This window comes from Excalfactoria chinensis, chromosome 2 (genome assembly GCF_039878825.1).
Source record: "Excalfactoria chinensis isolate bCotChi1 chromosome 2, bCotChi1.hap2, whole genome shotgun sequence".
In the NCBI taxonomy this organism is placed as follows: domain Eukaryota; kingdom Metazoa; phylum Chordata; class Aves; order Galliformes; family Phasianidae; genus Excalfactoria; species Excalfactoria chinensis.
This window is the reverse complement of record NC_092826.1, coordinates 129,498,629-129,522,545: the sequence shown is the minus strand read 5'-3', so window position 1 is coordinate 129,522,545 and position 23,917 is coordinate 129,498,629. Positions and strand designations below refer to the sequence as shown.

At 42.2% G+C, this 23,917-nt stretch overlaps 2 protein-coding genes across 7 annotated transcripts in view; one reads left to right on the top strand and one right to left on the bottom strand.

Annotated features, from left to right (window-relative positions):
* The window catches only part of CREM (cAMP responsive element modulator), a 31,506-nt gene extending 30,170 nt beyond the window's left edge, over window positions 1-1,336 (bottom strand). Inside the window, exon 1 of one of the 4 annotated variants that reach the window (XM_072328641.1) lies at window positions 1,183-1,336. The gene's annotated coding sequence lies outside the window, so the exon portion shown is untranslated. The remainder of the gene's footprint in view (window positions 1-1,182) is intronic. The other 3 variants (XM_072328642.1, XM_072328644.1, XM_072328645.1) reach the window with 3 other exon arrangements.
* A 7,707-nt stretch (window positions 1,337-9,043) lies between these two features.
* The window catches only part of CUL2 (cullin 2), a 44,187-nt gene continuing 29,313 nt past the window's right edge, over window positions 9,044-23,917 (top strand). Inside the window, exons 1-4 of one of the 3 annotated variants that reach the window (XM_072329826.1) lie at window positions 9,044-9,254; window positions 12,126-12,264; window positions 18,005-18,107; window positions 20,508-20,602. In XM_072329826.1, the coding sequence (XP_072185927.1) occupies window positions 12,146-12,264; window positions 18,005-18,107; window positions 20,508-20,602 (317 nt within the window). In that variant the 5' untranslated portion in view covers window positions 9,044-9,254; window positions 12,126-12,145. Of the gene's footprint in view, window positions 9,255-9,344; window positions 9,474-12,125; window positions 12,265-16,204; window positions 16,302-17,979; window positions 18,108-20,507; window positions 20,603-23,917 lie in introns of those variants that run through there. The other 2 variants (XM_072329825.1, XM_072329827.1) reach the window with 2 other exon arrangements.

The window sequence follows — 23,917 nt, the reverse complement described above, 5'->3', positions numbered from 1 at the left end:
CCTGGAACCCAGTTTGCTGCTGTGCTTCGTGGGGACCACCGCTGGCACTGAGTGCTCACAGCACTCAGCTGAGTGCAAGGAGCAACAGTGCAGCAGACCGGATCCCAACTGCATGAAGTTTCTGTTTAGCTTTTGATATCATTATAATACAATACTTAGTTTGTCCTAATTACCAATGGGCTTTTCTTTTTTCTTCCCCGTTGTTTTCTTCCCAGGATCTTAACACATAATTCAGAGCCCCAAACTTCCTCGCTACAAGAAAGACACCGAGGCTCTGAAGTGCTGCCCAAAGAAGTACATCAAAGCAGTGAGGTGTCTGCAGCACACGTCTTATGAGGAGCTGCTGAGGGAGCTGGGGCCATTTAGTCTGGAGAACAGAAGGCTCAGGGGAGACCTCATTGCTCTCCTCATGGGAAGTGAAGGTCAGCCTCTTCTCCCAAGTAAAGCAATAAGTTGAAAGGGAATGGCTTCAACCTGCACCAGAGGAGATCCATGTTGGATATTAGGATAAAGTTATTTCCTTTAATAGTGAAGTACTAGCATAGATTGCCCATGGAGGTGGTGGGATCACCGGCCCTGGAGGTGTTCAATAAACGCAGAGATGTGGCGCTACGGGACATGGCTGCTGGGCGTGGTGGGGCCGGGCTGACAGCTGGACTAGATGATTTTAGTGGTCTTTTACAACCTCAACTGTTCAGCGTCTTTCCTGTGGCTGTAAGCACGAGCACGCTCCCTGTCACCTCAGCATCCAGACACGGCACCGCAGAAGCAGCAGATCCCTTACAAGCTACTATCAGTGGAATCACTCGAGTGCTACAGGACACACGCAGCCTGGCTGCCCGTTCCCCGCCCAGCGCCACCGGCGAGCGCGGAACGAGAGCCCAGATGGCAGCTGGTGCGCACGGCAGCGCGGAGTCTCCGCGGGGCCGCCCGGCGGAGCTGCGCTATCGGGCGGACGAGGCAGACGCGGCCCCCGCCGCGCGGAGCGCTCTCCCGGCGGCTCCGGGGACGCGCCGCCACCGCCCCCTCGTGCGCGCCCCCGCCGGCGCAGCGCCCCTCTCCCCCCTGTCCGGCCCCTGCGCGCCGCCGCTGCCCTGCGCGCTGCGCTGCGCGCCGCCCCGCCGCCGGCCCGCAGGGGGTCGGGCTGCGCGCACACGTGTCCCCGCCCCCTCCCGCACTCACCCGCCGCCCTGTACGTGCTGCCCCCGTCACAGGGGGTGGGGGGGATTGGGCCGGGCGGAGCCGCGCGTCGCTCTCACGTCAGCGCTGATGCAGCCGCGCCGCCGCGGGGGCGCTGAGGAAATGGCGTCTGCGGCGACTCCCAGCCCCAGGGGCCGCGGAAGGAGGCGGAGCTCGAGCGCAGGCGGAGGCGCCGAGTGGCCGCGGGGCTCGCAACGGCCGCCAACCGCCTCCGCGCGCCCTCCGGCGGCTCCCCGGATTGGCCGCGGGGCGGGACGAGCCCTCCGCTGCGGGCGGGGCCTCGCGCAGCGCTCGGGGCGCCGCCATTCCGTGGGGCCGGAGGCCGCGTCGGGGCCGCTGGGCGGGGGCTGCTTGACGCGCGATAGCCGGGTGTGGTGCCGGCCGCGCTCCGGCGATAAGGGCGGGTGGCCGCAGCGCTCCGGCGGCCGCCATAGTGGCCTGACCGCGGGACGTGGCGCTGCCGCCCGCCGCTTGCCGTTCCCCCGGCGATGCCGGAGCCGAGAGGCGCGGGGACCTGACGTGACCCTTCTGTTACACCTGCTGCTGTCCGGCGTCAGGCATTACGCTACAGGGTAGCTTCCATGATATATCCGTACATCAATCACAATAAGTTATATATTTACCATGGTTTGTTACTTTCTTTTCTGTGAAAAACTATACGGTGGTATTCCAAGGAAGGAAGCAAAGCCCAAGTCACGTCCTGACGCTGAAGAACTGGAGGACGTGTCTGTCAGAGCCGGCGGTGTGTCCACCTAGGTTAAATATTTGGCCTTGTTTGTAGAGTGGATAGAAACTAAATATTGATTTCCTGTGTCGGAAAAAAACAACCCAAAAAACTCTTATCTCTGACTTGATGAAAAGTGAATTACATTTAACTGCCTTTGACACTGAAGTCTGTTAATTTGCCTCCTAGAAGCTATTTAGCACAGCTATCAAAACTGCAATGCAGTGCAAAGAGTACTTTTTTGTGTCCCCAGTGCTGGTGTGAGCTTTCAGTTTACATTCTCCGTTTCCTCGCTGAGGTATTGAACAACAGCCCCTTCCTGTTTTGAGTTCTATTTCCTTCCTTCGGATTGTTGCATATATTTTTATGTGTCTTCTCAGAGTTTTAAATAGTTGTTCTTCCCACGGTTAATAGCCTTCTGCTATTGTAGCTAACCCGTAAGGCATGACTTATGAACATTCCTAAGGAGATATGGAAGCCCCTGGTCAATTAGAATCCACCTCGGAGGATAATAACGTAGTCAAGTGAGCAGATGAGTAAAAATAGTGTGAATAACTGTGCTGATGCCTTTGGAATAAATTCTGTCTTTTCCCAGTGTTAGCAAAAAGCCAAAAGTAGCCGTTGAACAAGAAATTTCTTGAGAAGATGTTAAATAAAGGGCACCAATGCAATGAGCTGCATACAGTGGAATTCCGTGGAACCCTTGTGAATTTGTAGAGGGGTATTTTCTATTAGTTTTCAAACAAGTCATTAGCAGCTTTGAAATGATCGATGATTTATTACTATTCATAGCTTTTTTTTTTTTTTTTTTTTTTTTTTTTCTCCTTTGTAGTTTATATTTTCTAAATAAGAAATTGAAAAATCAAGCTTCAGTCTGAGAAACATCTGGTCAGAGGACTGAGTGAGCTGGCAAAGGGATTTAGTCTTGGAGATATAAAGGTGATTACCCAGCTTCAGCTCTGGAATAATTGACATGGCTTACTGAGGCTGGTAGCGTTCTGCCCAGGGTGAGTCTGCCTGGCGGTGAGGGGCTGGAGGGGGAAGGTGACAGTTGGGAAGCGTTGCATTCTCACTGTGTCAGGGTAGTATATTATTAACTGGGGCCAGAAAGGGCTTTGCTACAAAAATCATTGTGACTAAAATAATTCTGAAATGGCTCTAACTGGGATCAATCCCTAAAGTGAACCAATTAATTTCATACACTACAAACAAAAGCAATACATAAGAAGAGAATATAGGACAACCGTGATTATTACCATCATTTAAACAAGATGGTTCTGAACATAAATTTGAAATCCAGGCACTTCACACCATCAGACTGACTACCTGAGTCATCTCTCCTCTTGAAAATGCCTGAATTTGCAAGGCAGCATCAGGTCAAGGAAATATCAGCTTTTTACTTTTTATCTACTCTTTCTTTCTTTCTTTCTTTCTTTCTTTCTTTCTTTCTTTCTTTCTTTCTTTCTTTCTTTCTTTCTTTCTTTCTTTCTTTCTTTCTTTCTTTCTTTCTTTCTTTCTTTCTTTCTTTCTCTCTTTCTTTCTCTCTTTCTTTCTCTCTTTCTTTCTCTCTTTCTTTCTCTCTTTCTTTCTTTCGTAGTGTAACTCACTGCCAGCTCCATTTGCTTTTGGCATCGCATTCCCACCACCTCAGTCATGCTGAGGCAACCTAGAACCCTGTGTGGAAAGTAATATGAGTTAGAAATGGAATATCAAGAAAAAAAAAGAGTTGCTTTTGGCCTGAATGAATTCCTAAGTTGTTCCCCTGTGCCACTGCACAGAGAAGTACTATCTTGACTGAGGGGTTAATGTATGAGCAAGGAATTGGAATGACTTCAGTCGGCACTGACATTGAAAGAATCATGACGTACTTTGCAAGGAATGTAAATACATCACCGGTGCATGTGATGTCAGTATGAACACCACCTACGTATTTCATGAAATCAACTGCTTTCACATATCAGACCTTCACACTTATCGTCCAAATAGGTTTTTTAAAGGAAGAGTTTCAGAGACACATATTTTTCTTGTAAAACAGTACAGAGAGTGTCACGACATAAGTAAAGACAGGAGAAGGTTTGTGCTGCTTTTATCATTTGTAGATTTCTTTCTAACTACATCCAAGATATGTAGATCAGGCTGACAAAAATAGACTGGCATTCTAATTTAAATAATATTTAATAGTTTTGCTTTATAAATAATGCTTCCACTATTGCCCTCTTGACTGATAGTTTGTTTTATTTATTTTTTTTCTTGTGAAATTTTTCTTCTTTTCATCAAATTGCAACAATTTGGTGCATTTCATGCATCTCTTCTTAGCCCATTCCACACCTGCACATCCTAAAAACTAAGGACAGGTGCAATTTAGCTTTTAGGTTAAAAACAAACAAAGAAAAATAAAACACAAAAAAATACACACGCACACAACAACACTTTTACTGAGTTCATCTCTGAAATGTCCTACCTGTTATTTTTATTAAGAAGATAATAAGTCATAGGTAGTTTATTACACCAGAAATAATTACTAACAAATTTATTTTCCTATAACACTTAATGAAGCTCACCATTAGGACTGTCTAACCATGCTGTTTTTCTTCCCTTATGCAATACGATGCTTGTTGTCTACAACTCTGCCTCCTTAAAGATCGCATGCTGGGAGATTAGGGAAGGACTCTTTATCAGGGAGTTATCTTGGAGTCCCATGGTAGGACAAGGAGAATTGGCTTTGAAATAAAAGAGGGAAGACGTGGACTAGGTATATGAAAGAAGTTCTTCACAATGAGGGTGGGTGGTGAGGCCCTGAATCAGGCTGCCAGAGAAGCTGTGGATGCCCCATCCCTGGAAATGTTCAAGGCCAGGTTAAATGGGATCCTGGGCAGCCTGGTTGAGCTGTAGGTGTCTCTTCACTTAGTAAATGGTTGAACTAGATGGTCTTTAAGATCTCTTCCAAACCAAATCATTCTATGATTCCACTAATTAACAAAACTGAATTATACCATGGATCTCTAAATGGACCATTCAAGTTGTTGAAGATCTCTACCTGTACTTTTTGCCTCTGAAGGAACAGAAAGGCAAGTGCAGGATCTCCACTGTGATTACAGGGAAGTGCAGTCACAGCACACAACCCTTGTTTTCACAACTTATTTTGCAAGCATGTAAGCCAGAGGTAACCAATACCCTCAGGATGCAACAGGATGGCCTGCATGAAACAACACGTTAAGCAAGAGGTATACTGCAAAGAGTATGAAATCTAATATACTGTAATGACAAAACATAAAGTTAATAATTTATTTTACCTGTATATTTATACTATGAATATATATATTATATACATTGTTTTCAGGGAGTATATTTTCAGAAGTATCATCACTTTGATTTGCTTGGGTTTGTAATGATTTCATTTTAGATAATCAGTGGATTTGAATCGATAGAATGATCTCAATTTTAATATAGAAAATGATGCCTCAGAAATGACACAATATTTCTTATTCATTATATGTCAGTGAAGACCAATATTAGCTGCTTCTTATTCCTTTTTCCCCCCGGAAGCAGTCTCTAAATTAAACTTCACCTCAAAGCTAAGTAACATTCTCTAGAAATCACCATCACTAAGGATTGTGCAGCCACTGAGCTTGAACGTTTTTTGTCTCCCTGTATCTGTGTATCTACACAGCACACAGGAACGTGAAATAGCAACGTGCTGTGTTTTATATTTCTGGCATTGTAGCAGAACCACTCGATATAAATGGCAATTTTCTCAAAATGCTGTGCCTTGCAAACAAAAACAAGCAGATTTCTTCAACTCATAGCATCTGTTAAGCAATTCTTATTTACTACATCACTGTGTTCACAAGCGTCTCCTTGTGATTATTAATATCATTGCTTGCATATGATTTTAGTACAATATACACTTATAAAAATTAGCCATACTGTAGGAAGGAAGGAAGGAAGGAAGGAAGGAAGGAAGGAAGGAAGGAAGGAAGGAAGGAAGGAAGGAAGGAAGGAAGGAAGGAAGGAAGGAAGGAAGGAAGGAAGGAAGGAAGGAAGGAAGGAAGGAAGGAAGGAAGGAAGGAAGGAAGGAAGGAAGGAAGGAAGGAAGGAAGGAAGGAAGGAAGGAAGGAAGGAAGGAAGGAAGGAAGGAAGGAAGGAAGGAAGGAAGGAAGGAAGGAAGGAAGGAAAGAAGGAAAGAAAGAAGGAAAGAAAGAAGGAAAGAAAGAAGGAAAGAAAGAAAGAAAGAAAGAAAGAAAGAAAGAAAGAAAGAAAGAAAGAAAGAAAGAAAGAAAGAAAGAAAGAAAGAAAGAAAGAAGGAAAGAAAGAAGGAAAGAAAGAAGGAAAGAAAGAAGGAAAGAAAGAAGGAAAGAAAGAAGGAAAGAAAGAAAGAAAGAAAGAAAGAAAGAAAGAAAGAAAGAAAGAAAGAAAGAAAGAAAGAAAGAAAGAAAGAAAGAAAGAAAGATGCTTGAATTGCTATGTGAAGGCAGTTGAACAATTCTGAATTAAAGAGGAAGGAGAGGACTATAAAATTTCATTGGCCAGGTTGTTTTGTTCACTACCGGTTGCACAAACAAACTTATAAGCCAGTGTATTTCTTAGTCATGAATACATAGAGGTAATTCAGTTTACTCCAACTCGTCTGACTTTCCTTCCATTGCGTGCGCTGCCCTCACGTGTCTGTTCTTTCATTATATGAACCTATTTTGTATATTAAAAGTTCTCTAAATGCAACTGCTTTAATTCAGAACTATTGCTAAATTTTATAACTGATCTTGAGATACAAGTTCTACTTACGTTGTTTTGCTTGTTAATAATGTGGTCCTGAATTTTACTGCTGATAATTTTGCGACACAAAATATGGCAAGGAAAATTGCTGAAGGCTGCTCATACTCACATCTACTACATTTGTATAAAAATAAGTTGGTGCCCATTTTTAGTAATGAAGGAAAAAGACACATTTGTGTTTTTCTTATTTCAGGCACTTCCAGGTCCTGCAAAAGGACAGAAATGTGGGATTTGAACTAACTCATCAGCGGTTAACTAATAAATGTTGTTTGAGGAAGTTCAATTCCTGTCTCTTTTTCTATTTCATATACAAAAAAAATCACGTTTTGTTTATAGGTGTGCAAATTTGAACTCCATTTTCTTTTTGTATCGATTCAGCGCTGCCATCTAGTGGACACATTGCAGAGAGCTCTCAAGAAACGAAGTGTTTTAAGCAGGTAGAATCACACATTTAAAATTCCTCGTAGCCTTAGAAATGGAAGCTACAAGAAAAGTATTTTAATGCCGTGCTTTTTATAATCCACAAAAGTACTTTCAATTCATGCTTATATTTTATGTCACCATACGAAGGACAAAGCCACAATCGAAGTCTTGGGTATAAATACCTGTAATGAAATGAAGGTTCACCCCTGCTTCTGTGTATCTAGTCCTATCAATGAGAATCAAGTTTCCTGCCGCTTAATTGTAAGTCAGCATCTTGGCTTTTCCCCTTGTTTACTTTGATCACAAAGGCAGCAGCACATACCCGAGTTTCCAGACATCCTGCAACAAATGCAGGAAGTAATGAACTGCCCTGTTTACTACAATATGAGGTCGTGATGCTATTAATAATATTTCAAGTATACACACTAAATAAAAATGCGATTCAGCGATATAAGAAAGAACAAATTCTATGAAGATTGTAGGAAGTATTTCTCACAGTGTAATTACGTATGAAGTAAGAACCAAGAATGAGTGGGGTGATAGGCGAATGAACAAGCTGGGATGATCCAGACCTTTATGAATAAAGGGTGTCCCATACTGATTTCTTTCTGCTGAGGAATACCAGCCTTTGTAAGGAAATCACAGTGTAGGGGAGAGTCTCTCACACGTTAATACTCACTGTAATTAATAACAGTGTTCAAGCAAAGTAGAACAGTAAAACAATTCTTAGATAGTTGCATTTGAATTTAAATTGATACGACTAGGAACTTACTCTATCCGCTCACTTTTTCAAGGATAAGTTGTATTGTGGTTTCTAATCGACCAAAATGTTTTAATTTCATATGGCTTGGGGCTTATTAGACATTAAAGTACACCTAAAAATCATCCTCTAATTGATGAAAATATTAAAATGAACTGGAAGGAGTTTCAGTATAAAGAGGTGTTTATTTTGTTGCTGCGTTACACTATGTGGATAAACAATGTGGTATTTTGTTGAACTGAAAGATGCTGACATTAAAAAAAATCATTTAGAAGAAGTACATGAATGTAATAGTGTTGTACGCACTGATAACACAGATCAACTCATTTACTTGGTCCCACTGTTACAATGGGATTCATAGCAGTCAGTAATGTGGATGCTGTTTGCAAATGGCACAGACAGGGTAGGGAATGTGGGCTGTCAGCTTTCCAGCAAGGCAGCAGGCCGTACATTGGAATATTTCAAACAGTGTTTGTATTACTGTGGGCTTTGTTATTTCAAGTTTTGGGCCAGAATTACACTGCTAGATGTACTGTAAACATAAGCAAAGGAGGCAGCTCCTGCCAAAACAGCTGATCCCTCCTTGTTCACCACACATTGAAGCTTGTTGTTGCACTGCTGAGGAACTGGATTTGTCTTTTCAGACACTGCCCACCACTCTGGCAGAAAAGACTACAAATAACAAGACAGAGGAACCAGAGTCATAAATGCATCGTTCTGTGCCTTGGGATGGTTCTGCAACTGAGCAAAAAAAGAGTAACTAACAGCCTAAGGAGATACTACTTGATTCTTTGTAACCCAGGAGTTGTTAAAGAAACCCTTAAGAGCGATCTTTACCCTCAGAAGGGATACAGTTACAAAAGCGCTGGCAGCTGATTCTGCAGGATCAACGCCGACAATTCTTACGGAGCGGGGAAGCAGAAGCAGTCTTGCTCGATCCTGCTCTTAGGAACCACGTTAGTTTTCCCTGCGCCAAACACTTGGTGGAACCGCGGTGAATCAATTGCAAAGTAGCGCTTTCAGCGGCCCCGTCCCACCGCGACTCCATTTCGAGCCGCCTACGGCCCGGCTCCAGCGCCCCACAAGGGATCGCTGCGCGCATGCGCGGAAAAGGGTCCCGTCGCCAATGGAGGAGCAACGCGTGCGCGGCGGCCCAAGAGGACATGCGCCGTGCGACCCCCAACCGCCCCGCTGTGGGGCATTGAGGCCGCCCGCGCTTGCCGTAGCACGGACCGTACCAAATCTGTCTTCTCCGACGGGGGAATGCGGTCGGAAAGCGGCGGTACGCCGTGAGCAGCCGCCCCCAGCCATCCTGCGGCCGGCGGGGAGAGGCCGGGGCGGAGTGGAAGAGACGGGCGACGCGCAGCGCTGCGGGTGAGGAAGGGGCGCGGGGCGGAGCGGCGGGAGGGCCGCGCTGCCTCACCTCACCTCACCCCCATCCGCAGTGGCGGCGCCGGCGAGGGGCGGGGCGTGAGGTGCGAGCGGCTTGGGTAATGGCAGCGCTGTGAGGACGAGGAGCGGGGCAGGGACCGCGGCCGCGCGACAGGGACCGAGGGAGCCGGCGGCGGCGCCGATCGGGCTCCGTGCCGCCAGGTAACCCCCGCGGCCGCCCCTCGGCCGGAAGCGCCGCCGCGCCGAGCGCAGGGAGCCCGCGCCGGGCCGGGAGTCGGCGGTCCACGGCCTCGCGCTGCGAGTGGGGGCGCCGCGGCCCTGCCCGGGCGGGTGCTGCCCGCGAGCCCCGCGCCCCGCCCCGCCACACGGGGCCGCCGGTCCCCGCAGCCGTCGCTCGGGGGGAGCCGGGGCCGCTCGCGTCCGAGTGGTCCCGATACGGGCCCTGTCCCGCAGGAGCGCGCGGCGGGGCGCTGCCCGGGGCCGTCACGGGCCACTTTCGCTTTGGCTCAGGCGCTGTGAGGGGCGCAGGGGCGTCCCGCCGGGTCCGCTCCTCGTCCCGTTCCTCCCCGGGCGCAGCGTCCGAACGAGGAATGCGGCGGCGGCTACAAACGCGCGTGTGCTCGTGTCAAAAAACGCCGCCGGAGTGACAGCGGGGCGCTTTGAAGGGGGCGAAGGGGACGCCGTCCGTTCCTTGTCCCAGTGCGTTAATAGGTTTCAGCGGCGGCCGCTCACCTTAGGGCTTGTCGGACGGGTATGGTTTCCCGCCCCCGAATGCTGTAAACCCCGGGGCAGATATTCTGTGCTTGTGTAACTTTTACCACCAACCTTGTGTGGATCAGTACGGAGTGTTTGGTGCTCAGCGGTGGTGCGTTTGTGCACCGCCTGCGTGGAGCTCACAACCCCCCACCCTGTGTGCTGCGGAAAAACTTACACCGAGTTTGTTAATGCTTTAACACCGATTTTACGTTCCCATTGAATTGAAAGTTGTAAGAGATTGCCCAACTCCAGCCAGCTCTGGCTTAAGCCATTCAATCCTGGAATGCCTGCGTGCGTTCACAGTGCTTTACATGTTATATGCTCTGGTGACACTAAATACGATATTACAGATTTACTGCGACATACTGTGGGGCTTTCTCTTCAGCCTTCTTTCCCCCTCAGCTTAGAATAACTTCTTGTGGTCACCTGGAGGTACTCTGGCATTTTCCAGAAGAATAATATTAAAGGTTTTGAGTAAAGACTTTTTTTTTCCTTCTTAGAGAAGTGCTTTGCAGTTGTTTGCTTTTATCCAGGTTCACATTTCTTTGAAACACACAGCAGCAGTTTGCGTATTTCACCTTAACCTGTTGTGGACATCAATTTGTTTTGTTAGTTCCTGTTGACTTTTTGCTGCTGCAAAAAGAGTGTTTTTGTATCTCTTACTGATTTTTATTTCCTCTGCTTGAAGAAATGAAGCTGTTAAAGCTCAGTCCATGTACAGTTTCCTTGATGTTATTTACTGTTCAGTTCCTTTATGAAATCTAGGCAGATGTGGGTAATAAATTGATTACACTTGAAGCGGAAACTGTTGCATTGCAGAGAGAGGAAAACAACCTTCTGAAGTTCCTGAGTTTTTAGCACCTCAGGAGCACAGTTAATTATTTGGGGTGCTTTTGTGGAGATGTAAGGTGTAAAAGTTGCATCTGACATTATTAGTGTTCTTTTTTCCTTTGAATTGAGAACTGAGTATCTTTCGGTTTGAGAAATAAGGAGCCAGCAGGATTAAGGGAGTGAGCTGCTTCCACGGTTAGATAGCTTTTCGATCTATAGTTTGGCTCTTTCCTTTATAGATGTGTCTGGTGCTACAGGTTGATCTGTCAGTGGCTTTCTTCTTTTTCCTTCTGCCTACCAACATTTGGAATCAGGTGACAAGTCACCTGTCCACCTCAATAAAACAGGAATAGGAATGCTCTTCCTTCTAGTCTTAAGGTGACATCTTTCTGAGTGGGATCTAGGCATGTTTTGTGCCTCCATTGTCACTCCTTGAGTCCCTGCTGGGTTGGGTGCACGGAACAGAGTCAAGCAGAGACTCAGGAAGAGGAGGCCTTGATGGTTTTGTCTTTTGTCTTTCTTGGGACATTTTTTCCTTGAATTCTCCTACTTTTCCTTTAGTTTTATTTCAGTCACTCATTTTTATTCTTTCGATAGATCTCTTCCAGTATTTTTATATAAATACATTAATGTAACTTCTGTATTTTTCAATCCAGGTTTATTTGAAAGAATTCACTGCTTATCCTGCTGCACAGTGCAGTAGGCAATGCAACCTGTGCATAAAACACTGTTCAGTGTATTGTTTTTCTTGTCATCTTGGTCAAAGCTTTTGGGTTTCGTGGCTTTTTTACTGTAACACCAAAAATATTTCATGAAAGCTTGAAGTGAACATAGGCTGTATGCTGACAGCAGTAATTTCAAACAACCTGATCCTCTTCTCAGTGTGTTTCTGCCCCAGGTTCTCCCTGCTGCAGCTGAAGCAGCCTTTGTGCAGAGGTAACTGAAGAAAATCTTATAGGAAAGTCAGTTTTTTTTTGTGCTATGCTGTTGAATGGGAAGTTTCATAAAGTGCTGAACTGCACGAGGCGTGGTGCTGCTAAGTAGATTGGCATTGTGTTATGGGTGATTCATGCATCGTCAACATTCCCTTCCATAATGTTAAAAATAAGAGCTTGACTGGGAAGGTGGATGGGCAGGGAGAAGGGATCCTTTGTATTGCTGTGCTGATGTGGTACAGCATGCAAAGTTTAAATAGAAAAATTCAAATTGAATGTATTTCTAAAAATTATTGTGCAACATTGCCTGATATATTGAATTTTTCCACAGGTTAACACTAAAACCCCACAATGTCCTTGAAACCACGAGTAGTTGACTTCGATGAAACATGGAACAAACTTCTAACAACAATTAAAGCTGTTGTTATGTTGGATTATGTTGAAAGAGCGACGTGGAATGACCGCTTCTCGTATCCTTTAAGTGACATTTCTATTAGGTGTATGAGTAGGCAAACATGGCCAAAGGGTGGGAAATTCTGAGTACTTGTGAAGTGCTCGATGTGATAAACTGCTGAAAAGTTGGAGTTTTACTTACTTTCGGTAATATCCATCTTTAGCTTGTACTGAGGTTGTTCACAAAACTGTATGCAAGTTTCCCCTTTTTGATAATGAGTTTTCCTTGTACAAGTGTGTGTGTGGCAGGAGTGGGCACCTATGACAGAACAGAATCCAAATCTCTAAATCTAGGGGGTGGTGGGATTGTTTTGTTTTACTTAATCCGGTCTGCTTATGCTGCACTTTTAAGTATACTGTTGACTACCATATCAGTTGCAATCATAGAGTTTTGCTGCTCAAGTTACAACTGCACAAAGGATGTTAGAGTGAATGGTTTTGATTTTTGTATTTAAAATGGGCTTGCAATAAGCCTTAAGTTTCAGTGAACTTTTTAAAGAAGCAAAGCTGTGCCCTGCATCTATGCATTCATTAACCTTTACAGTGTGGTGAATAATTAGAGAATTTTTGGAGGCTTTGTAGCTGCTCCCTGGCAATCTGATTAGATTTGGTTTGATTATAAGGTGGAAGAACGGTTTAGCCTTATATAGCAATTCTCTAATTCTAGCAGGTGAAATAAGAGTTGCCTGGGAAGACTTTTCTTTGTATGTTATTGCACCATGAGCTCATTCTGTTACGTGAGAGTTGGGCTCTTTGTGAGCACCTCACCATTTCTCAGAATTGCTTTCCCATTTGCCTGTGATTTTTAGTGTATATCTGTAAGTATATACAAATTTGGTTGCTTGTAGGCTTTGTAGAAGATGGTTGTGGAGTTGTATGGTGCAGTAATCTTGAAAAAGCTCTTTAATTTTAAAACTTTATCATTGATTTCTGGGGCATGACTGTTCACCTTGTCTGAGACACCAAACCTTATTCTTTTAGCATTAACTAAGTGTGCATCTCCATGCTTGCACATTGTGCTGTAGTAATTTTTTCTAAGCAGATTTTAAGAACTGCACGTTTCTGTCTTCCATAAGCTGTTAAATGCTTTAGTTTGAGACAAACCATTTTAAAACAGTGCCCAAAATGGGTTAAAAATTTAAGGTAATAGTTGAATGGGATGTTGGATTGATTCCTCTTGTGTTCCATGTAAGAAGTTCTAAGTGTACTAATATGCAAAGTCAGCTGTTGATTCTCTGTTGTGATTTACTTCAGTTGATTGAATATCAGGAAGGGAACACTTATGAATAGTAGAAGCAGGCTTGGAAGAATCGTTTGGCATGTAATTCTTAAAAACTTACTGTCATCTCTTCATTATGTTCCTAGGAAGGTGGCATTATTAGTGTCTAATTCGGCACAGTTGAGAGCCTTTTGGAGCATTCTTTATGGCAGAATGGTCTGAGGAGCATCTCTGACTTGTAACTTCCAATGTTAAATCTGTGTTAGTTGTTCTGCTACACTGACCAAGCTGTATGTTTTAACATAAACTGTTCATGATCATTCTTCTATGCAGCTGTTGTGGAAGCTTTTTTTTGGGTTTTACATGTAAAAAGAAAAACAACCACCTTGAGATATTATTAATAAGTTCTAAATGCCAGATCTTCCTAAAACTTATCTTGTCCTGTGATAGCTTTTTGCTCTCTGCTGAATTTCATTTAGTTGGAGTTAATGTGTTTCTAAGCATCTAGAGAGATGTTAGGATCAGTGCATGTATCTGTCCTTTTCAGAGATCTGACTTAAAAACAGAATGAGGAAATGTTTGTTTACTCTATTTTTCTTGTTGCTTAATGAGCATAATAAAAAAATATGACTAATATGTTGGAACTGTGTGTTAATGAAATTCATACAGGATATTTGGTTGATTCTAGCACCAGTTGATCTGTGTAATTTCTCTGTAGTGAAAACAATGATGAGGAAACAACGAATAAACCGCAGCAAAGAACTGTGATTTCAATCTGCTGCAGCTTAATTCTAAGTGATTGCTTTCTCATGTGCTGCTTGAGACAGCTTAAATCAGTTAGGGTGCACAGATCAACGGTATTTTAGGGCTGCGAGTTTGGTAATGCACAGTTATCTTCTAGAACTAATTCTTATATTATTATTTTCCGAGAACTTGATGTAAATGTGGGGTTTTCTCTGTAACTCTGATAACCTTATTGTTAAGCATAGCTTATCTTTAAACATAGCTCATCTCAAATTTGAAATGCTAGAATGGCAATGAGCTGAGAATCCCATCTGGAGAAGATGACTTGAAAGACCATATGTCACTTTATTTAAACCATGAGTCATCTTGAGCCACCTTTGACCTTCAGATTTCCTTTCAGGTTCTTTGTGGAAAATGACTGTTTCTGGAGTTGTTACTTTGTCCAGTAAATGAATGATGATTGCATCTCTCTACATGAGATAGAATTTACAGGAAATTGGTTATTACATATGCCTAATATAACTTCTAAGGCTTTGCTTATAACTATAAGCAAAGTTATAGCTGCTTGGAGTGTGTTCTTTAAGGTAAGAGGCTGCTCAAGCTTGAATAGGGAATGGTGGTTTATACCTCTAATAGCTGTACTTTGATAATGGCTGTCTGGAAATAGGTTTTCTTGGGCAAGGATCTTCCTGTAATTGTCCTTATGTTTTTTTCAGCAGTAGAACTGACTCTTGCAGCAACCAAATAAATAGGTTGATTGGTATTTAGGATGGGGAGAGATGTGCTTGTACTGCAAACAAAATTGTTTGTAAGGCCTCTAACTTGACAACACGCATCTTTCTGTTTTCCTGCGTACTTGCTCTCTCTTTCTCTGCTAATTTCTTGTTCCACAAGAATCCTATGGTGAGTCACAAACTTTTAATCTGGACGTGTATAATCATGTATCCTTAATACAGGAACAGATTCAAAGGAAAGGAAGAGTAAACAAAGTCAATGTGATAGAGGTTCTGACTGAGGGCTCTGTGAATTTTGGTAGTCATATGTGTGCTTTTGCAAAGGAAGATTGAATCATAGACATTTTCAGAGTGCTCTGCTTTGATCGTTTTTAGATTTCTTCAAAACTGTGTGTTAATATGTTGTTTTACATAGATACTTTATCCACAAAGGCAGTAACTGAGCACTTGTTACTTTGAATACGGTGTTTTCTTGATAATGATCTTCTTGCGCTCAACACAGATTGTAGGACCCTGAGCAGTGGTTTGGCTTCAGTTTCCTCAGACCTTTCTCAGCCTTCCTTATAAGGAGCTGGATTGGAAGGACAGATGGCTTTTAGCATTAAAGATAAATTATTGAATAGTGAAGGCTCCTTTCTCATCTTCTGAGGAACAGCAGTGCAGAAGAAATATGCTTTTAGTTTATGGAATAAAACATGAGGAATTTTCAGTGGTTCATCCTTCAAATAATTTTTATTTTAGTTAAGAAATTCACCACTTTTTGAACATTGCACTTCAAATTGGATTCTGACCTGAAGGGTACAGTTAGGTGAGCAAACTGCAACAAACTGAGCGAGAATGTAAACACTGTATAGCAAGGCTGCTCTGTGATACCTGTTGGAGACTGTTGACTTCTTTGTAGAAATCTGAAGGAACTTTTCATCCATAAAGTAGGAGCCTGTGTGGAGTTGTATGTTTGGCTGATGCAGGAAAGTGTGTGAGGTGTCTGTGAGAGTGCTTTTGTGATGAAGCTACTGGTGTATTTTCAACAGGTCTGCGAACTGTCATGTGTCAAGGAACAGTGGTAGACTCCATTTCTTTCCACTTGTACTGAAGTTTGTTATCTAGAATAAGGAGAGGCTTGTTTGAAAGCTGTATGTTTTCCATGAAATACAGATGCTGGCTTTTGGTTTTTTTTTTACTGTTTACAGCAGTTATGGTCACGTGGGTGCCCAACCAAAGCCTAGGGTGCAGAGGCAAGATGGACTCGGATATTTAGCTGCTGCTGTTGTTAGATAAGCTGCTGTTACTATTTTGTGCTGTTGTAATGAGGGCTGTGTGTTTCCTCTCACTTCAAAGCAAGTTGTTCCTGTAGCAGGTATGTGTAACTTCATTTTGGTGATCCAAATCGGTAGCGTAGTCGTGGATCTAAATAGAAAAGTCATGTCCGGTTGACTTGGCAGTAGCCTAGGATTTCTAGCTCTGGAGTTTACTTCCTCAAGTATCTTACTTATGTGGTAAAAGATTGCGGACTGGATGATACTGAGGATGCATTCACCTGCAGATCATCCTTAGACTGCATTTGTTCAGAGGTGCTTTATAAGGAGTGATTTTTCCATACAAATGAAGTTTAAGAAAACCCGCTGTTCTTTGCTAAATTTCTTGTGGTGTTTTATTGGTTACCACTGCAGGTTGGTGTAGCACAATGCAGTGAATATTGCATGTTTTGTTCACAGAGGTTTTTATTTAGTACTACTTGACATTAATAGGAGGGTTCTGATAAAGATCTGTAAGGATGATGTAACTTCAGTCAATAGCAGGCACTAGCTGTTGGTTCTCTGGGAATGCAGTTGCCATGTAAAGGCTTTTTCAGTTCACTTCTACATCAGTGTCTTCTCTGTTTTGAACAACACTTCTGTGTCCAAGAGGAGCCACGCTTTTGGGAAAAACTGTGATGAAAGCTTGATGCTGTTCTGTAGATGAAGCAAGTAACTTGTCAGCTGTCCTTGTGTCTTTTTCCTCCTTATAGACAGGCACATGCATTTTATTTTTTTAAGGTGGATTAGAGGAAATCAGCTCTTGTGCTTTCTCTTTGTTGAAAAAATGTTTTAATATAGGTTACTTTTATTTCTAATGTGACTAGTTTGATGCATTGCCTAAACGTAATGACAAAGCATGATTATTCTTTAAATCATTCTAATGATTTTTCAGAAGCAGTGTGGTTCCCCGGGATATCAGCTGAAGCTTTGTCTTGGCTTTGCTTGACTTTATTGAAAGTTCTTAACTGTGATTGATTTTCCTGACAAGGTGCTGGAGGAGTGTGTGAAGTGACTGTTTTTTTTCTAGCTTGATACAGCTCTGCACGATAATTCAGTTTGTTGTGTTTGCTGCTGGCCTTTAAGTGAGCAAGTGTAATGATTTTGTCTAGCTGTGTGGTCTAAACAAGATTACTAAAGTAATAATTATAGTCAAATAAACCAAAGGTTTATTGATCCAAATCACTGTTGTGATGGTATAATTGTTCCATTTAGGAAGCTGAGGGGATTATAATAACGGCAGTAAACTGGTTTGGATCTGAAGGGGAGAAGAAACTGGGCAAGCACAGGAATTAGAATTTAACTTCACGTTGTGCACTGCTCCATGCTCTTTGTTTAATTAACACTTCTTTAATAGTTACCTTTATCCAAAAAGAAAGAGTTTGAATTTCACACTGGTCGTGGACACAGAATTATTATTTTAGATTTATGTTCACTTTTAGATTAATATATGTATTGTATGTGATAAATAAGCAGTAGAAGTCAGCTCAGCATGGGGCTGTCAGAATTTCTGGGATCTTAGATCTAACACTCCTTCAGCTTTCACTACTTAAAAAAGAGATATTGATAATTGATGCTGTAAGCTTAGAGTCTTTGTGAATCAGGGTTTACACGAGCTTAATAAAAAGATTCATTTCATCTTTTGTGCTTCATCTTTAAAAATGTTTTTTTATGTAATTGACTGGGGGGAGTTCCTGTATATCTTAAAATTATGTTCATGAATTCTCATGCTTTAAGCAGATATGAACCTTGACTCAGAGCCCAGAGACATTTATGCTTTATGTGTGGCCTATCCTGAACCTCTCGGTGAGAGACTTTATACCGAGACAAAAATTTTCTTGGAAAATCATGTACGCCATTTACACAAGGTAACCCACACAGATATTGATGTGTGTGTCAGTGTTGCTTATCCTTTATGGAGGGTTTTTATGGTGTTCACATGAAGTTGTGCAGGTTTTTTTGACACAAAATTAGAGATGTGAATGATCTGGAGACTATACAGCTGGAAATATGAGAGATCTCTCTGTGTTTGTACATTTTATATACTCATTGTTGGCTTGAAAACTAAGCTTGTTCTTCTCTGTTCAATGTTTGTATTCAAAGAATTTATAGCAATGTCTTTATATTCCAAAGGCTTGGATGTTGTAATTAGCCTTTTGTAAAGTGTAAAACTTCACTCTAATGTCTTGGGTACAGATTGTACGTATTCTACTGATGAAAACTTCTGAAATGTGGGAAAAAAGTAAAAAATAATAATAGTTGGGGGGAGGAAGTAACGATTGCTTATCATGACATCGTAACAATACTTTTGTATTAATATAGTTGTAAATTCTATGTCCTCAGATAGAAAAAAACTAAAGTTGAGAGAATTGTGATCCATCATGTTGCATGTACAGGATGGATGATCAGTGTTTCCTTGTACTTCAACAAAAAGAGGAATAGATTTATACAGACACCAAAGACACAGCTTATTTAGAGAATGAAGAATTGCAAGTGCTGCTGAACTTAGGTGCATGTGTGTTTTACAGGATAGGCTAGGCATTGTAATGGGTAGTTGTACTGATTGTGGAAAGGCTACTTCTGTTTCTTTGTTGGACTAAATCAGTTCAGAGAACTGTCATGCAACTCAGTTATTTAGTGAGCTGGCTGAGCTTATTTAGGTTAGGCAGGTGGGTGCCAGCTGAATGGAAACTGTGAGAAGTAGTTGATGGCAAACATCTACTTCTTGGAAACTGACTGCCCACCATTTGTCTTTGAACTGATTTTGGAAAATCTTGGTGGAATTGGTGCTGCAGTGGATAGCAATTTTGGTTCCATCTAGTCTGCTAGTTTTCCTCTTTTATATATTTGTTACATTGACTTTTTTATTGCTTGAGAGTTTAACATTGCATACTATGGAGTTGATTCCTAAGATCTCATCCTCCTTCACAAATCATACTAATTCATAGAATTGTAGAATTACTCAGGTTGGAAAAGACCTAAAAGATCATCAAGTCCAACTTCAGCCTAACCCTAGTACCCTAACTCTAACAATCATCAGCTAAATCATATCTCTGAGCACGTTCAGATGGCTCTTAAACACACCCAGGGACAGTGACTCGACCACCTCCCTGGGCAGCCTATTCCCGTGTTTAACTACCATTTCTGTAGAGAAGTGATTCCTAACATCCCTCATCCTGTCACTTGTCACCAGTGAGAAGAGACTTGCCCCACTCTCACTGTAAGCACCTTTCAGATACTGGAAGAGAGCAATAAGGTCTCCCCTCAGCTTTCTTTACCCCAGACTAAACAGCCCCAGCTCTCTCAGCCTCTCCTCATAGGGCTGATTTTTCCAAGTCTTTCACAAGCCTTGTTGCCCTTCTCTGGACCTGCTCCAGTACCTCCATGTCTTTTTTGTACTGAGGTGCCCAAAACTGAACACGGTACTTGAGGTGAGGCCTCACCAATGCCGAATACAGGGGTAGGATGGCTTCCCTAGTCCTGCTCACCACACCATTCCTGATACAAGCCAGGATGCCAATGGCTTTCGTGGCCACCTGGGCACACTGCTGGCTCATATTCAGCCAACTGTCCATCAGCACATCAAGGTTCCTTTCATTTAAATCTGAATTGTTGAACATATTCTTGTTGAAATCTGAATTTATTTTGAGAACTTCAGTACAGCAGCAGCTTCTTAGAACATAAATGGCTGACATTCCAAAAGATTAGCACCCAGTTTTACAAAAGTTATGGTGTGTTTAAGTTTGCATAGACTTGTGTTCTTCTAAACCTTTTTATTTTCCAGGATTATTGGTAAGTATGGTGGATTTTCAGTTGAGTGTTGAAATGAATCCTGTTTTTTAAATATTTATAGTTAGTGAGGTGATGTTCTGGTGTGTCAGATGGCTACATGGGTTTAAAATTGGTGCACTGGCGCATGTGAGGAAGTGGTTCTGCTGTTATCTACCAGCATATTACAAGAGTATGAACCATGCTTGTTCTCTAAGGCAGATAGGAAATTAATGTATTTAGACATTGTTCTTTCAGAATGCAAAGTAAAACAACATCTGCTGCTGTCGTTGGCTTATCAAAACTAAGTAATAATAACACTTGTTAGTTTTCCAGTCATAGCAACAGTGTTGTTTTCAGAGTTGCTGGCATTTAGCTGTGGTGGTCTTTTTGCTCCTGTGGTTATTCTAAAACAGTAATCCTGTTACAGCTTTCAATTTATGGGTGCCATTTTTTCACTAACTTCATGGATGTGCATCCATGCGTTTCTTTCTTCACAGAGAGTTTTGGAATCTGAAGAGCAAGTACTGGTTATGTATCACAGATACTGGGAAGAATACAGCAAAGGAGCAGACTATATGGACTGTTTATACAGGTAAGCTTTGCAAAAAAGTTGTTACATTTCTGAAATTATTTCTGTGATTTGTTTCTTAACGTGAAGAAAGTTTAAGGAGAGTAAGAGTAGCGATATGTGCCATGTTAGTTTTGGAGGGAACATAATTATGGAAGCAGAACAAAATGGAGGGAAAAAAAGAAGAGTGATGCTTCAGTAGGTTATTCTGTGTCCTGCTCCTTAACACTGAAGTAATTATCCTGGATGATTTGTACTATTTCTAATATGGTCTCCCGTTGTTTTTGATGTTCTGGTGCCAGTTATGCTGCTGCTAACCAGCTCTGTACTGAAACAGCTCATATTCTTGAGGGAAGTGATCCTCCCCCTCTACTCTGCCCTGGTAAGGCCTCATCTGGAATACTGTGTCCACTTCTGGGCTCCCCAGTACAAAAAAGACAGGGATCTCTTGGAAAGAGTCCAGCAGAGGGCCACAAAGATGGTGAAGGGCCTGGAGCAACTCCCCTATGAAGAAAGGCTGAGTGAACTGGGTCTGTTTAGCCTTGAGAAAAGAAGGCTGAGAGGGGATCTAATCCAGGTTTATAAATATCTGAGGTGTAGGGGAGAAAGTGGTGAGGCCAGACACTTTTCAGCAGTGTGTGGAGACAGGACAAGGGGATACAGCCAGAAACTGGAGCATAGGAAGTTCCACATGAATGTGTGCAAGAACTTCTGTACGGTGAGGGTGACGGAGCACTGGAACAGGCTACCCAGGGGGGTTGTGGAGTCTCCTTCTCTGGAGATATTCAAGACCCACTTGGACGCCTACCTGTGCGACCTGGTGTAGGGAGCCTGCTTTGGCAGGGGGGTTGGACTCAATGATCTCTGGAGGTCCCTTCTAACCCCTGTGATTCTGTGGTGCAACAAGAAGGCATTGTACTGAAGTTGTCTGGACTGACTGCTCAGCTCTTACTGGATCTTTGAGATTGTGCCTTTTTCAAAAGCAGAAATATAAAGAAGAAAAATTACTCAGTTTTATACATACTTGCATGTGCAAGTTATCATGAAAAATTGTGATGTTATTAATATTTATTATACAGTAACATATTCATTTCTTACTTTACCAGGAATGTACTAAGTGTGTAGGCCTACACGTTCTATTGTGTGCAAAGTGGTTTAATTGTAAACAGTGGTAGCTTGAAGAAAAACTTGAATAATTATTTGAATTCTTCTAAAAAGAAACTGTAATGTTTAGCTGCAGTTTCTTATGGCTTTAATTGCATCTTGTGTTAGAATAGTGAATTATATTGTCACATGAGGTCTTTATCCATTCTTTGTCCATGAACACTTACAGTGACCTGTGAGAATTTTTCACACGTTGGCATTTGATGTGAATTCCTTGAACACTTTCCTCAGCACTATGTTAGGTTTATTTCCATACGCCATTCTGCTATGTTCATGTGCTGTTTTGCGGCTCAGTATAGATAGCAACTGTATAAGTAGCTGCTTGTTTTCTTTGCCACTCACATGCAAAAACTATAGAATAGGATAGGTACTTTAAACTGAAAATGATCTAGATAGAACAACTTTTTTTGTTATACTTTATAATCTAGGAGACCGATTGAAAATCGGTTGTATGTAGTCTTTCATTGCCAAGTAACCTGTTTTTATTTGCATAGATTGTTTTTCTTTGACCGAATGGATGTTGCTTAAGGTCAGAATTTGTAATCAAAAGTTGCATCGCAGTCTGATTATTTGGCAAATTTGGGTGAGAACACTTGGTAACTCAAAAGTTGCTTTTTCAGCTTTTGAGAGTTTTCAGAAGAGGAAAATAATATGAATAGAAGGCGCTCACTCCTTTTGCTTAAGGAAGTGTGGTATTCCTAGAAGTGTGCTGTACTGTTGTGTTATATTCATGGGTGGACAAATGCTTAATGAAGGGGAAATGCTTTGAATTTATGATGGAGAACCTAGAAGACATTAAGGAGCTGTCTTGAGACAGGTACAGTCTTGGTTTAATTACATGAGGGCAGAATTTCATGATGTCTGTTTTTCCAATGCTATTATTTGTTTCTTATCAGGCATGTGTAATTAAAACCACTAAAACCAATTAAAACGTTAAAAAGTAATAAATTACATCTCATCCTTCTGACAAGGCTTTGCAAAGTCTCTATCCCCAAGGACATTGTGCTACTGTGATGTGAAAACATTGATTTGGGAGCGTGGTCACTGTATTTAGAACAGTGATCTGTGGTTAGATTGTTGCCCTTAGTTGATCTAAAAATACCAAATACATGAGCATTACCCTGTAACTTGGCAGTCTATCCCAACGATTAGCCACCCTTTTAATTCCTAAATTAATATTTGGAGTTCCATTAAAATCCTTATAAAAGGACTTCTCGGTTAATTTACAAGTTCCTAATAGCTGAAAAATTCCCCACAAAAATACGCTTATGTTTTCATATATTTTCCTGTCATTAACTGTTAATTTACTCAGAGCACTGTTCTTTGGTATTCCTCTGTCAAATAGGTGTTGGAGTCCTTTACCATTCTTATAGACTTTTATCACCTCTATCTGGACAGGTTCAGTGGTTGTGTTTTGAGGTTTGGATACAGAAACAAATGGCTGGTAGTCTGAAAGGGAACCAGCCTGAATGTTTTTATCTTGCTTGTTGTTTTTCCTGATTAGTCAGTAAAGCATAAGCCTGCACGTGTGTACTCCCAAAGAACTGGGCTTGAGCTGTAGGATCAATGTTTCAGATGAAGGTAGTTGCAATAATAGTCCAAGCCCATGGGTATTTTCTTCTATTTTCAGTCCTTGTTTCCACAGCAAGTTCCTGATGAACCCTATGGATTGTCTTCTAAACGTAATTTCGAGTAGTTACTCAAGGCGAAAAAAAATTATCACTTCAGTGGAGAAGCTAATGTGAGATTAAGTTGTTTGCTTGTCTTTTCTGTTATTTGCTTGTGCTGGGAGTTGATGTTAAGATCAGGGGGAGTGGGAAGGAAATATTGTCAAGCTGGTTTTCAGGTTTTTTTGAGCCAGTGAAAAGGGAGATTCTGCCTGGCTGTTTCTTGCCACCTTTTTGCTGAATCGGGTAGGTCTGCAAGAAGTGCCTCATCTATTTACTTGTGGATGCATTAGTTTTAATGTGGATCAGTTGCCTGGTTGACAGGACTTATCAGTGGAGGAGAAAAGCTGTGAGGAGGGAGAGCACAGGACCTGATGTTTTAGCTGGAGTAGCAGGAAAAGGGTAGGATGGTAGCTGCAGGCTTGCCTAGTGTGAACAAAAAGATTGAGAAACTTGGTTACTTAAACAAGGCTTGTGTTCTGGCTGTTCAGTATGTCCACACAAGTTT